The sequence below is a fragment of the Drosophila montana genome, unplaced genomic scaffold (assembly GCF_035044405.1).
Source record: "Drosophila montana isolate Dmon_TW-CO22-7 unplaced genomic scaffold, ASM3504440v1 contig_2438_1, whole genome shotgun sequence".
Lineage (NCBI taxonomy): Eukaryota > Metazoa > Arthropoda > Insecta > Diptera > Drosophilidae > Drosophila > Drosophila montana.
Window position 1 is genome coordinate 772,390 of NW_026997315.1, and position 14,703 is coordinate 787,092.

At 39.4% G+C, this 14,703-nt stretch overlaps 1 protein-coding gene across 36 annotated transcripts in view; it reads right to left on the bottom strand.

Annotated features, from left to right (window-relative positions):
- The window catches only part of mbl (muscleblind), a 228,494-nt gene that overhangs the window by 57,601 nt on the left and 156,190 nt on the right, over window positions 1-14,703 (bottom strand). Inside the window, exons 3-4 of one of the 36 annotated variants that reach the window (XM_064682209.1) lie at window positions 4,809-4,858; window positions 4,093-4,657 (exon numbers count right to left, since the gene is read on the bottom strand). The exons of the other annotated variants lie outside the window; for them this stretch is intronic. Coding sequence (XP_064538279.1) covers window positions 4,612-4,657; window positions 4,809-4,858 — 96 coding nt within the window. The 3' untranslated portion in view covers window positions 4,093-4,611. Of the gene's footprint in view, window positions 1-4,092; window positions 4,658-4,808; window positions 4,859-14,703 lie in introns of those variants that run through there. 36 annotated transcript variants of the gene reach the window in all.

Below are 14,703 nucleotides of genomic sequence, written 5' to 3' on the forward strand. Positions count from 1 at the left end.
AGGGCACTGCTAATAAGGACTAGGCCTGATTGTGCCATAGTCACATAGGGTTTTTCCTTTGCTACTTTCTTGGTTTTTTTTTTTTGTTTTGTTTTGTTTTTTGCTCAGAATTTGGCAGCTAAACGTGACAGGTGTTTGCTGCGGGGCGTGACTCGGCGCAGGACTTCCGTTTGCCAATTTTAAGTGGTTTAAAATACAGTCGACTGCTTAATTATGCAGGGCACCAAGCACAAGGCTCAAACCCTGCCGTCGCTTGCCCAATGTCCGAATTCTGGCAGGAAGCAATTACGTGGGCGGTGGCCTGAAAAGGGTCTGAAATCGGATAGTGGTTGAATGTGCGGGGAGTTTAGCGACGGATTCTGAGCACTCTGGAGGGGTGCGAGTGACTCATGCAATTTACACACCCAAAAACATTTTGCCGGGTGTTGATGACGTCAGCTTAGCGCCTTCGACTAGCTGAGGGCGAACGTGTCGGCTTGGACTTGCGCTTGGGGTTTGAGTATTGGCTAAGAGCTAAGCACAAATCAAAGTCAAGCGAGTTTGCATTGGAGAAGGTAGTTCCAACTGGAGTTATCATATGATATTTAAGACAACTGCAATGCATGTGAGAGCGAGTGAGAGAGATAGAGCGAGAGACAGGGTAGCAGTCGATTGGGGGTTGCTCAAAGAGTAATTTAAAGGAGTGTGTACAATGGCCTGAGCCCACAGCTTGAGTGATGTGTTGAGCCAAAGAGCACTGAGAGTTGAGCCAAATCTGAAGGGTGCCGAAGAGCCCAAGTGAAGAGCTTGCCTTTGCGTTAAGGGTAGAGAGACTTTTGCATAGCTGTTGAAGTGATCCAATTAGCAGGACACACAATCCCATTAGAATATAAAGGCCAAATCGATCTTAACTGTTAACTCACAGCTCTAATTACAAAGTGTCAATGGGCCACAAACGGCTGAAACTTTCGCGGCAATCACATTACTTGAGCACATCCAGAGGAAACGGAGTTGGTAAATTTTCTAGTTTGCCAAGCCGCGAGTTGTCTCACATTCAACTTTAATTAAAAAGAATAAACTTTGAAAGAGTTTTGTATTGTCTGGCAGCGGCAACAACAACAGCAACAATTGAAAGAACAACTGAGCTGCGTTGTTGACAGCAATTTGACAGGCAGCGCGAGCAAACACAATAACAACGACAACATTCCCACAGCCAAATACAATTATATAGAAGCAGATCTCCGAATGTTAAATGCCCTTGACATAGAAATGTTTTTTTTATGTGAAAGCTTTATTTGCGAACTATTGTTTCCATTGCATCTATATTTAAGGCGCACGTTCAAGATATGCTGGAAACTAATTAAAGTTAATCCTCCAATCATTCCTATGGCAACTATATAATATAATGCTTCCACACGGCCGATACCCAAATATTTTCTGTTCGGCTTTAAGACTTAGATCAGACGAACATGACCTTATTGACTCTGCTGTTGTTACGGATGAAGAATATAAATTAATATAATAATTTATGTTTAAAGGCATGCCTGCTTCTATTTGTTACACTTTTCATCTCAATATTATGATACCCTCTTTAAGGGAGTAAGGAAATTCCGCAGCACCACCCACACCACCCACTGTCAACTCAAGGGTTGCAACACTCTGCTGCAAAAAGCGCAAAGAGAGCAGTTTAGAATTTAAGTGAGAATGTTAAACAAATTTGTTGATTGTTTACGCCAAGTATAAAAAGAAAAAAGAAGCATAAAAAACGAAATGACACCTTAACCTTTCACCGGATTGGGCGCCCATTGTGCGCGACTACAACAAAAGCTGAGAAGGGTTCCGGATATGGGACACCGAAAGAAAAAAGAGAAACCGGTACCAGATCGAGTGCAGAGTGCGACGAAGTGCGCCGGAGATTTATGAGCGTGCGCCCGGCTCGATGTCTTATTATATATCATTTTTTGTGGCGGCCGCTGCTTCTTCTTCCCATTTTTTGTCTTCTTAGCATGCTAATTGCGTGCGGCGTCTGCTTACGGGACATGTTACCCGCGCCGGCACAGCCGATTTAGCCGATCCGTTGAAACGAAAACCCAGAACTCGAGTTACGTGTGGAACGTGCCGCATATTTCAGGTTTGCCTTTCACTCGGTTTGCTCATTGAATTGCTGCGCATTTGGGACACTTTTTTTTGTTGCTCATTTGCTGCGTGGCCCATCTCGAGGCATTCTTTGCATTCATGCGGGTAATTTATGTAAATTTATTGCGCCTTTATCTGAGACGGGGACTCTGCTGCTGCTCTTTGAGGCGTTCCATTGGCGCGTGTTCACTGTCACAATATTATTTTCTGGAGGCCTATTGGGCGCGGCTTAATCAATTAATAATGAGTTTGTGAATGACTGCAGATGCCGTTGAGTATATGTATCGCAATGAGGCGTTATGAATATGGCATCGATACTGTGGAGAGCATTCTCACATTCGATTTATTGGGGTGAGAATAATAAAGTGAAGAACTTGTGAAAGGATATATAAGTAAGTCCAGATTTTATGAATGAATAATTGAACATGAGATTGGGAATGAATGATAATAGTTAAATGTAAGTTCGGTTTTCAGTGAGGCACATTTAGAATCTGGTTTGATTATGGTCTAAGAGGCAAGAACTTCAGTTTAAATCAATCGATTTTTTTAAAACATTTTTATAGTTACTTTTATAGAGAGTAGGGAGATACGTTTTTGAAGAAAATAGCAGATCTTTAAGGCTAATAATTCATTATTTAAATTTTTTAAGTAATTGAACATTTTTAACCAATATTAAAAAATAGAGAACATAGTTAGTTTTAGATTCTAAAAATCTAATTCTTAAATTTTTGAGCTTGGAATAATTCAATCAATTGCAAAAGTAATTGTATTTCTTCATTTTGCACACTCTTAAATTAGATACAGCTCATCTTCAATCTTATCCAAACTTTTATTGTTATTCAGCCATTCGCCACTGCACATTTCCAGCTATGTTTACATTTATTGATCGCTTCACCCAAATGTTTCCACAATTTGTACAACATGCATATCATAAAGATATTGAGCTAACCCCACAACAGAGAGAAAGCTAACCCTGTTTTGCTGTGCACCCCATTTTATTTATTAATATGCCCCCTTTTGGTATTTCAGCATTTCACCATTTGCTTTTATTGTTTTATTTGGAGACATTTGGAGAAAGACACCCCCGAACAGGACCGATACCATACCATAATAATAAAAGGCCCCGAACAAACTCAATTACATAATAAAAATTTATGAACGCAGCAAAAAGGACATTAAAATTTTGCGCTATTCCAAGGCGCAGCAATATCCTGCAAACTGTCTGTCCACTCGGAATGTCGAATAGTTCGCCTTCGTTTTCCTATTGATTTTGGAGCCCATTGTGCAGGCACTCCCACTCTCTAATCCACATTGATGAACATGGTCAGTACATCAAGTTAAATCCAAAATCATTAATACATATGAGACGGAGCTTGAGCTTGGGATTGCGACTGGAACTGTGACTGTGACTGCAAATGTCGACCCTCATTTATACGTATATTTCATGTAATTCATCTCAATAAAATGCGCAAAAATCCACATAGCACAACAAATCCGACGCCAACTATAAAATATATGTAGGTCCAGTGCCAGTGGTAGTTCTAGATCCGAGGCACTGCATAAACAACTACCAAAAGATAGAAATCAACAGCAAGAACAACAAGAAGGACAAAGTGGAGGGCAGATTTGTGACCGTTTGGGCGCGTGTCCCATTGCGGAATGGGTTGCCCTTTGACATCAAATAAGGTTTAGGGCACATGAAAAAAAGGAACAGACACACGCACAAGATCTATACAAACGATTTGGGGTTGCATGGGCTCAATTTATGCAAACACATGAGTGTGCTGTGTGTGGTGTGTGTGTGTGGATAGAGTATAGTTTAGATAATTATTGGACTTTTACTGAGTAGCTATTTCTAATAGTCCGACTTGCTGACCGACTTGACCAAATCTCAGCGCCAGCTGCTAATTGTGAAACGTGTGAACGACTTTTGCTTGACCTTCAAAACCCAACCCTAAGCAGAAAATAAAATAACAATAATAATAAAAGGCTGAACTTGTTATCAACGCAAAATCAAACGGAAAACACACACAAATTTCGTGAATCCAAAAAGATGAAATTCTAAACAAGTTTTTCATGAAATTTTTCGGGTTCTAATGCTGCGTGGCCCTGGGAAAGACAGCGCAACCCTTGAGTTCCTCAACTGAACCCCAACAGAAAGATGCTAAGCATCCTAAGCACTCGCACAACAATATATTTATAAGCACATTATAATGCATTGTTGTTGCTGCCAGTGGCCAGTGGCCTCCTGTCCGAACGTCCTTTGTCACATGCAGAGCTCAGCATATTAATGAATTCATGTATTGTCCAGACTCCAGACTCCTTCAGTGGAGTTGAGCTCGAGTCGAATTGTGTTTAGTTTTCCCCCCGCCCTCCAGTTTCAGATAACTATTTGGCAACCCTTTCGGCTGCTGCATATGCACATACATAAATTAATTTTCTTGTTCGCTGAGTTTGATTTTCTTCAAGGGTTCGCTTCGGTTCGTTTTGAGTTCGTTAATGATGATCAGCATAAATAAACCCTGAGGAACTTGTGGGCAGTCTGAGATGATTTGTTTTTTTGGAATTTTTATGTGAAATTCCGGTTTGAAAATATTTTAATGCGAACGTTGTCAACATTTTGGTTGGGGTGTGAGAATTTCAAGGTAATTGAAAGTTTGAGCCATGTCTTAAATGTTGATTAAATTACTTACAGACGCCTGAGTTTTCTAGAGAGTGTGGCAAGTGTGAAATAGTAAATTACCTGCAAAGAGAAAGAAATGTAGAAATGGTTAGTTGTTGGAATATAATAAAGGAGAGCGAGAACTGCATTAAGCCTTGAAGGCTTCTAACTTATGTTTCGTAAGTTCGATTTTTAATGGAGGTCATATTTAAATAGATCGTATTGCATAGTAACAAAGTATGTGTTATTGTTGGGCTGCCTTATGGATAGAATATTTCAAGATATGTCCAACTCTTATGTTTAATTGTTATGGTTAATCAAATACATAAAAGATATGGATATGTACTGTGATTAACTCAGCTAAAGCAGTGATTAGCTCAATGAATTTGCCCTCGTTCGATTCGCAACAGAGCAAACTGTTTAGGGTCATCCAACTTTGTAGTGATTTAATGGAGCGATGGACGTTAATTGTTATATACACAAGAAACTATTAAGCGGCGCATATAAAGGAACATTTGGGGTGAGTTCTAGCGCTCGTGTGTTATAGCTCGTTGATGCTGCATCCAGCACGTTTGGTAAATAGTTTACAAATGTGTATTTGTTGCTCACCCTTTTCACACACACACACGCACACACACGCACACACACAGACAATTAGACTTGAGTGGTCGTCACACTTTAAATTAAGTCAAATGCCCAACAATACAATGGCAGCGCCTAAAAGTAGGCAAACAATGGCAAATGCCAGCAGAAGGCACTTAGTCACAGACGCACAGACACACACACAAGCACGCACACGCACACAGTTAAGACACACCTCAATGGACCATTAAATTTAGCTGGCCATGCAACGACATCCGCCAGATACAAGATACATTTCGGACGCGCGTTCACTTCAAGGCCATTAAACGCGCGCACAAATAAACAGGCAAATAGCGAAATAACAAAATAGCAAAATGGGTGGCTTTCAGCTGGTTCAGCTGAGGCGGCAGCGTGGCCAATTTTTAGCACTTTTAGCAGCCAAATCCAAGCAAACCGCAAAAAGTCACGTATCCAGCGACTCGTGTAACAAGATGAGATGTCAGATGAGATGCCGTGCGATGCGATGCGATGCGAGGTGGCGGCCTTAACAAGTCAACAAAATGCTGAAGTGTTTCAATATATGAAAACGAAGCGCGTGTATGTAGAGTAGTGTATTGTAGCACAGCCTAGCTGGCTGGCCCTTACCCCCTTTCCAACACTCGATGGGGTCTTAAGTGAAACCCTTAAAGTGCCCGGCAACGTTGGCAACGACGCCGCTTTAAGTGCTCAATGCGGCCAAGTCGAGGGTAACTGCACTTGCACTGAGCAAAAAGCTTTTAACTAAAGGCAAACGAAATTAATTTGAACCTAAAAAATATTAGTCTAAAAAAACCAATATATATAAAATATTAATAATCAAAGCTTTTGTTTGTGTGTAAAACTATTTTTCAATTTTTAATAGATTTTAGAACACACATATATGGGCAAATAAAATATGCAAAAGCTCTAAGAATATTTTGTTTATTTTTAGACAAAAATATAAGAATTTTTCAGGTAATCTTTAAACATTTTCTGTTTTTTTAATAGCTTCGTATGTTTGTGAATTTCTTGAGATTTATGTGCTTTAATATTTTTAATTCGATTTAGTTCAGTTGATTTGTGCGTGTTCATTTAATTAATTTCTCTCTGTGTACGCACTGTCTTTGGCCAACTTATGTCCCATATGGCACAGGGCACATCTCCCCCGCCCGCCCCCACTAGGCGAGCTTTAGACACAGCACCTACAACAAGAGCTACAACAACAACAGCAATGAAATCTTAATGCCTTAATGGGCCACACAATCTAATTTACTTTTGTTTGCTTTGCCCTGACTTGCCCTCTCGCTCTGTCTTGTCGCTCTGTCGATTGCGTTGTCTCTGTCTTGTGCTGTTTCGCTGTCTTTACTATAAATGATTTTCTGTATTTTTTTGCGCAGTCTTTTTATTGCTGCTGTGGTGTGTGTATGTGTCTGTGTGAGTGATTCGTTTGCTTTTAATTGTTGTTGTTGCTTTTACTGTTGCTGTGGGTTTTGGCCGTTGCTAATGCCGTTTGCTTTGCTTTGGGAAATGTATTGTTGTTGCTGCTGCTATTGTTGTTGGTGTTGTTGTTGTGCTAGTTGTTGGCTGTTGTGCTTCCTAATCCTATTAACAATGGCGGCAGCGTCGTCATCGCTTTTGCTTCGCCTAACCACGCATTGACGGCGACGGCGACGACGACTATAAACGAGTATTTTTTCTTTTACCGTTATGCCATGCGACGCCATTTTTCATATGGTTTTGTAGATTTCTTTCTTTTTTTATTGATTGTTACACGCGTTTTGTTGTTTTTGTTATTGTTGTTACTTTTCAGTTCTCTTTAGGTATTTGATATTTCATACTTTGGCTAATTGGTTTTAAAGTACGTTCAAATCGTCTGAAGTTGTATAAAAGTATGAAGCATAAGGTACAGATATTGAAACATAATTTGATTTGGGAATTTTAAATTATTTAAATAAGGCTAATTTAATTCATGAAAGTCGAATGTAATGCTTATCAAATGTCTGATTATTGAAAAATAAAAACGGTAATGGCTGTTGAAGAGTGTAATTACAATATGGTTGATATTATTGTATTCGAATAAAGTAATAATTTGTTGTGCTTTATAATAATTGGCATTAGACATGGTTACATGGCTTTAGCCTTGATTGGTAACTAAGCCGTTAAGCCAAAAGAAAAACTCAAATTAAAAAGAATAAAACTATTCAAGTCGTAATGAAAATCAGGCTACATAAAACATTTAATTATAAATTATTAATATTATTATTTTTAAAGGCCAATCACGTTTAGTCTTCTGCTACCGCTAGCTTAACCTGTCATCAATTTGCCCCACAATACCAAAAGCCATATGCATTAAGCGATTATTGAGCTCTGCGCTACGGCAAGAAATACTCCATTCTCCATGCGCAATACGCAATTCCAATCCCAAATGTCTGTGACTTCCGCCTCGGGGAATTTGAGATCTGTTAGGCCAGCCGACGTCTTCTATCATGTGCATTATACTAAAAATTTTCTACAACATTCTTGCGCAGCACAAAGACAGCTTAATCCCAGCTCACTATAAATCACACAGATGCACACGCGCACACACACAATAACACACATACACACACACAAACACACACACTAAAAGACACACAGACAGAATGTCAGAAGACATAGTAAGCTCCCAGGCGCATATCAAGTTAAGTTTAAATATTCTAACATTTTTTTCTCTCATTTTTAGTATTTTTTTGTAGCACTTTTTTGCTGTTTTGCAAAGCTGAAATTCCCTGAAGCTTAACAAGTTTAAGTTGGCTGCAGCTCAAAAAGCTTGCAAAATGCCTTTTTATCTAACATACACACGTACACACACACACACATAGTGCGACGCACTTTAGCAGCATGTAAAATAGTTTTAAATTACACACCGAGCCGAGACCCAAGTAGCTAGAGAAATTCTAATTTAATTTAAATTTGGCATACCAGAGAGTGTCAGCAGGGTGTGTGCAGAGAGTGAGGGGCATGCAGTTCAGTCTCGCTTAAAGTGCACGAAACTGTCTCAAGTTGTTTGCCATTTATTTATATTTCATGCAAATTAACTGCAGCAATAAATTGGCAGCAACACTTGCCATGCCAAAAAAAAAAAAACTGAAAGAAAGGACTTGACAGACAGGGCAAAGGATTCAACAGCAGTAGCAGGATATGATGGCATTTATAGAGCTGTGACAGTGAGTGTGAGAAAAGGACTGCTCTGAAATTTAGATGGCGGGAAAACCCCTTTTCTGGCGTCAGAGTTTTGACAGTCGCGACATTTTCGGCTTGTTTACCGCTTTTCAACTTTTAGCCCAGACCAAACCGGGTTCAAGAGTTTTTACCTGCTGCTGCAGCTAGGTGGAAAATGCCAAAGCCAAAAGTGCTTGGGCTCCTTTCCCTTTACCTTTCTCTGCGCCCTGCTGTAACAGAACGTAGCCACATATCAAAAACTGCGACAGTCGCGTGTGTACCAAAAATCTGACAGAACTTTTTTGTTTGGAGTGGGCGGGTGTGTGTATGCAGGTATTTGTATGCGTGTGTGTGTGTGCGGGTGTCAAAAGTTTGCTGTCTTAGAAGTAGCTGGCTTAACTAAATTAAAACTATGCCCAAAATAATACCGATCTGTGTGTGAAAAGAAATCGCTAAATGACGAAAAAAGGAATGCAAAAAGTTTCAGATAAAATTGAGAAGATTAAAGCCATTTGGGCCTGGCTTAAATGTTAAGCTGCGTCGTTTTCTCTCATTGGAAATATATAAAATTAATGTCAAGTATTTAAATATCGATACTTAGCTTAATATTCAATACCTCATTCAAGCACTCGCATCCATTCGCCTGACGCACACAGTTACACGTTTTCAAATTCTAGTCCCCACAGCATGTAGAAATATTTTGCTCTGATCTGTTCTCCGTCCAAAGCATAAAAAAGAAAACTTTAACCACCGTATGCACTTTATGTATTTTTCTTGTTTTTTTCTTCTCTCAATTTTAATTTTGCTAATTGAAAAACGTAATATACCAGTCGGTTCAAAGCGAATTTGGTGGACACGTTGTGTTTGTGAAATGTATTTTTTCCGCCTTTTCTACTTTTTGTTTTCTTTTTTGATGTTGCGTTTAGTGCATTGCGTTGCTTAATACAAGTTGATGGCCTGCAGGGTCTGTCATTGCAATTTGCTCTTTGATCCCTACATCGAGCAAATGCTGTCAGTTTGCTAAGTGCTTTGGACAGTTGGTTGTTCGATTTCTGACAATCGCGTCCTATTAGTTGATTATGACAAATTATGGTTGCCAGCACTCTACGGTGCTTAGCTATTCACTCACTTAATAAAAGCAATAGAATAATAAAAACGTTGCGACGTTGATTAACACTCTAAGTTTGTTAAATGAAATCAGTCGTTTTTAAAACACCAAAAACTGAGCAGCGTAAATAACAGCAAAGACAGCAAAAGTATTCAAGTTAAATTAGCTTTCAATTCCACTTCGCAACACACACAATTTGCACATAAAATCAATTACTCAACACTCACAACTCACCCTGCAGCAGCACTTTACAACACACAAACTAGCTGCAGCCATGTGTGTGTGTGTGTCACTAAAACTAAATTAAATTAGAATAAAAAGGGGACCAGAAAAAGAAGAGTAGGAGACAGGCAGAGAGTAGCGCATAGAAAGAGGTAAACTAAACTACCTCTTAATGGAGAGACTGGCAACTAAATGAAATCCTTGACAGTCTGTCGAGCATTTAGTATTTATTTGCCATCCCCTACAATCCCCTCTTTGACTGTTCCGCTTTGACCTAAACTTGGCATTTTAGTTAATTACGAAAACCGTGCAAAGGGTTGCCCAAAAATTAAAAACAAAAATGTGAAAAAATACTTGCCGCAAATTGTTAGCCCAAAAGGAAATTGAAAAACAAAAAAGAAAAAACAAAATAAAAGGCAGGATTGCATTTGGTTGATTGTGTCGCTGGCTAATGAAGATTGCAGTTGAACGACAGCTGTCACATAAGTAGCCACGCCCACACATGTGCGCCTTAAAGCCATCAGCTTAAAGGTAAATGGGGCCAATGCACATTTTGGCGTCTACTTTGGCTCTGGCTTTGACTGCGCGCTGATTACTTTGCCCTGGCAGAAAGAAGAGGCAGAAGCGCTGGGAGAAGCTCTGCACCACAGCTAATCATTGGCATATTGTTAAGAGAAGCAGCCGCTGCCGCTGCCACTGTCGCTGCCGCAGCTGCACTTTGTGAGTTTTATCCGCAACCACAAAGCCCCACTAATAACTTACATAACTCCGTCGACTCTCGGAGTGGGGTAAAAAAAAAGCCATCTAGTACTTGTATTAGTATTATAATGAGCGAGCGCCTGCAAGTATGCTTTGACTTTTTAATATAATGGCATGCCGGCCACAGTCCTATGTGTCCTGTAAGCGCGCGCGTCCTTTGTCGCTGCTAATTAACTTGTTGCGTCGTTTAATTAGCCAAGCTACTGGACAAAGAAAAAAAGACAACAAAATCCATAAAAAAAACCGGTCCGCTTAACTGGCTCGAGTTTTATTATTATTCTTCTTTTTTTTTGTTATCCACAGTTTTATCAATTTTTTATCTTGTGACAGGATGGGGCATGTAAATTATGAAAATTATACAAATAGCACAAAGTTTTTCAATTAACCGCCAGTTAGTGAGTCACAGCCGCAACCCTTTCCCACTCGCCCCTCCCCACTCCCCACTCCCCACTTCGTCCACATTTTTAGCGCTGACGCTGATTGCACACACACACACACAAATCGGACTGAAATATGAAAAAAGAAAACTGTCGAACGGCTAAAAGCAAATGCAAATAAATTTAGCATAGATATTTATTACGGCTAAATGAATAAACAAAAATGAGACATAGAAAAAGTGCAATTTTCAATTTGCACAGCGCTTGAACAACTGACACTTGGCACATAAATCGAAACAGATACAGAAACAGTCCCAACTATAGATACAGATACAGAAGCAGAAATTATGAGGCGAGGCCAGCGCAAAAATAAAACTCTGCTGAATTTCATAATTAAATTGCCCAAAAAGTAGATCACACGCCGTGGCAAGCAAATGACGTGGCATATGCCCCAACGTCAGTTTGCTCGGATCATTCACATACGCATTCATTCATTCATTCACACATTCATATTATATTCATATATGCCACACGGCAGTGGCAGTCGCAGTCGCAGTTGCTGTTGCAGTCAAGTAGTCGGAGTCAAGACGTCGCCTCTCGCTCCGGTATTCGGTCTTCGGGCTGGCACTTCTATAAATAATTGCAAGCGAATTTGTCAAGCATGTCAGTCAGGCGAAAGGGACAGGGCACAAAGGGCGGGCAGGGCGGTGCAGGCATTCAGACAGCAAGCAGGCAGGCAAGTGCGAGTATCTTGCAGATGCATGGCCCGGTTCCTGCTCCGCACTTGCTGCGACAAATTTGCGATGTCTTCGGCTTTGGCTGTGGCATGCAAAGTGCGGCAGCTTGAGTGCAAATGTTGCGCCATTATGCTCTATGATGAATGCAAGTATCCTATAGATACTTTACTCTATATATGCAGCTACAAAATGGATGTCGCACGGCATGAGCAAAAAGCAGAAGTCGAGCAGGCAAAGAGCTCAGAAGCAGCTTCGAGGTGGCAATTAGGTTGGAATTTTTCTCACTTTTCAAAAGTGTTTAATTTGAGTGTGAGCTTAGGTGTGTGTGTGCGTTGGGTTCAAGAAATTCAATTGGAATGGGTAATGCACATCTATATACTATGTGTATATATCTAAAAATACTAGAGAAACACTTATTAAAAAATAATAAAAAATTGATTGGATATGAGAAAAACGAACAAGTTAGACATCAAATTTTACGGAAATCAAGAAGCACAATAAAATGTTATTAAAAAAGAAAACTTCTTTAATTATTAAAAATTTGTTTAGAGAGCGGCAAAATAGTTGCAAGCTAAATTTGTCTTTAAATTCGTTCAATTTGCATAAATTCTAATATGTAAAGTACACATCTGTGGCAGTCTAATGGACTTGTAATGGACATCTAAAATCGATAAATTAGAGCTAAGTCGTGAACAAGTCGTGGCAAGGAAGTAGATCAGACCTCGATTCCACAAACAACTCATTCGAATTAGTTTTCAGAACTGTGAAATCAATTTAATTGCAATATAAAATATTTTTTTTAAATATGATTGGAAAGTAACGTTTCATATATCTTTCAGAGCAAATTGTATTATTTAAATGTATGTTGTATAAAGCATATTAGCTCCTAGGACTGCGGCTTAGGAAATACATCATCCAATCATTTTCCTGGTGTTTCATCTGAAACTTGGGCATTGATTTTTAAGGTATTATACGTTTTTCTTTAATGTTTCAAAGAATTGTTTTAATTTTTCAGATACAAATTAAGTTCGGTTTAAATTTGACCTTAAAGCATATTTAAGCATTAAATTAAAAAACTAATACAAAATTAAATATTACAAAAATAATTACCGTCAAATTATTGATTATTTAAATGTTGGCATTCGTTTAAATTATGGATAAGTTCATTATATCTGAGTAGCTTTGAACTCTGGTTGTTTCTTCACATAAATCCCAAAACGTGTTTTTTATTGTACCCATTTTACACAATTTGGTAAATTACATTTAACAAAACATGTGCAAAGGTCATGACTACGCAGGTCCTTTTAAATTTTTCCAGGTCTAGCAATAAATAACAACAGCAACAACAACATGGGGAGGAGCAGGTGGAGAAGCGAGAGCAATTCGCTTGCCTTTGCTTTTTAATTTGTTCCAACACAAGAACACAGCCCTTTCATTTTGGCCGGAAAGGACTCGTGCTGTGGTCAGATTGCACCAAACGGACACCAGAGTTCGAGTCAATGCGTCGTCTGTCTGGTTAAGCGGGGCCGCCCGCTGGCCAGCAAAGCAGCTAACCAACCAAATACACTCTAAACCGCCCACGCCCACGCCCACCGCCACCCACCTTACCCGTTGCCCTTCAAGCATTTTGCGTGTTTTTCGCATTTTTTGTTTATTTTGTTCACCCTTTTTTTATGTTTTGTTTTTGCTATTTTATTTGTGTGTGTGTGTGCGGCCGCTCGGTTTTCAAGTTTTGTGGCAGTTTTGCGTGTTTGCTTATAATTTTGTTTGAGTTGCATTGCCACACCCCTCCGCCGCCCACCAGTGCAACACGAGCCACCAAAAACTACGCGACCGGCACACAGCAAAATTTGTAATTACTTTTTCATGCAGCAATTAAAAATGGCGTAAAATACTAGAAAGCGGGACAGGGGCGCGAAGGAAGCGATTCAAAGTTTTAGATAGAGATGGATATAGAGAGAGATAAATACTGTGCGAACGGACTTGCCCGCAGAGTTTTGCCAAAAAGTGGAGTTTTATTTTAGCTGCAATTTTAAGTGGTTTTTCGCCTGTTTTATTTTACCCATTTTATTTTTTCTGCTTTTTTGTTTTGTTTACAACTTTAATTGAGTTACCAGCAGGAGTGGGCGGGCTGTGAGGATGTGAGGTATGAAAGGGTAACAGCCAGTCAGGAATAGGAAATTTAATTACACAACTTGCAGTCTATTGATTTTGACATTAGTTGCGGCACAAAAGCAACAGGAAATTTAATCGCAGATCTATATACATAAATAAATATAGTATATATATGAAAAATCTATAATAATTGGTATTTAATGACATGCAGAATGAAAGGCTAGTTGCTGTTGTTGTTGTTGTTGTTTTTGTAATTGGCACCGTCATTAGCGCAAATTACAAGCAATTAAATACGCGCACGCACACACGTATGCTCATGCTTACAAAAGCTGCTTGTTATCGCAGCGCGTCACACAAAAGAGAGTGAGTAAAAGAGGGGGAGTGAGAGACGCGGTAGAGGCAGTCCTTGCCATAAAAGAGCCATTGCAATGGGCAAATGCATTAAATTAATTGAAAGCATTAAACGCAAACAATTTAGAAGCGTGTGCAATTTGCTGCAAGTGCCCGTTGTAGAGCATAACCAGGACGAACTAGAATACAGAATTTCCTAGAAATAGAAGCAGAGACAGAGTGAGAGCCAGTGCGGGGGAGAGGAAGAGTGAGTGGAGGTAGAGCGACCCTTTTGGGGCTTTCAATCAATTTGCAATTACTTAAAGTTCATTGAAATGCGCTAAACACGAAATCGTCATAAAAATAGAGCAGCACTAAAATGGCAAAATCGAAAAATGTGCCATAAAAACGTGCAACATGACTAAATGAAACAAAATAGAAAATACAAAATGTTGCATAAATAATTGAGTTGAGTCA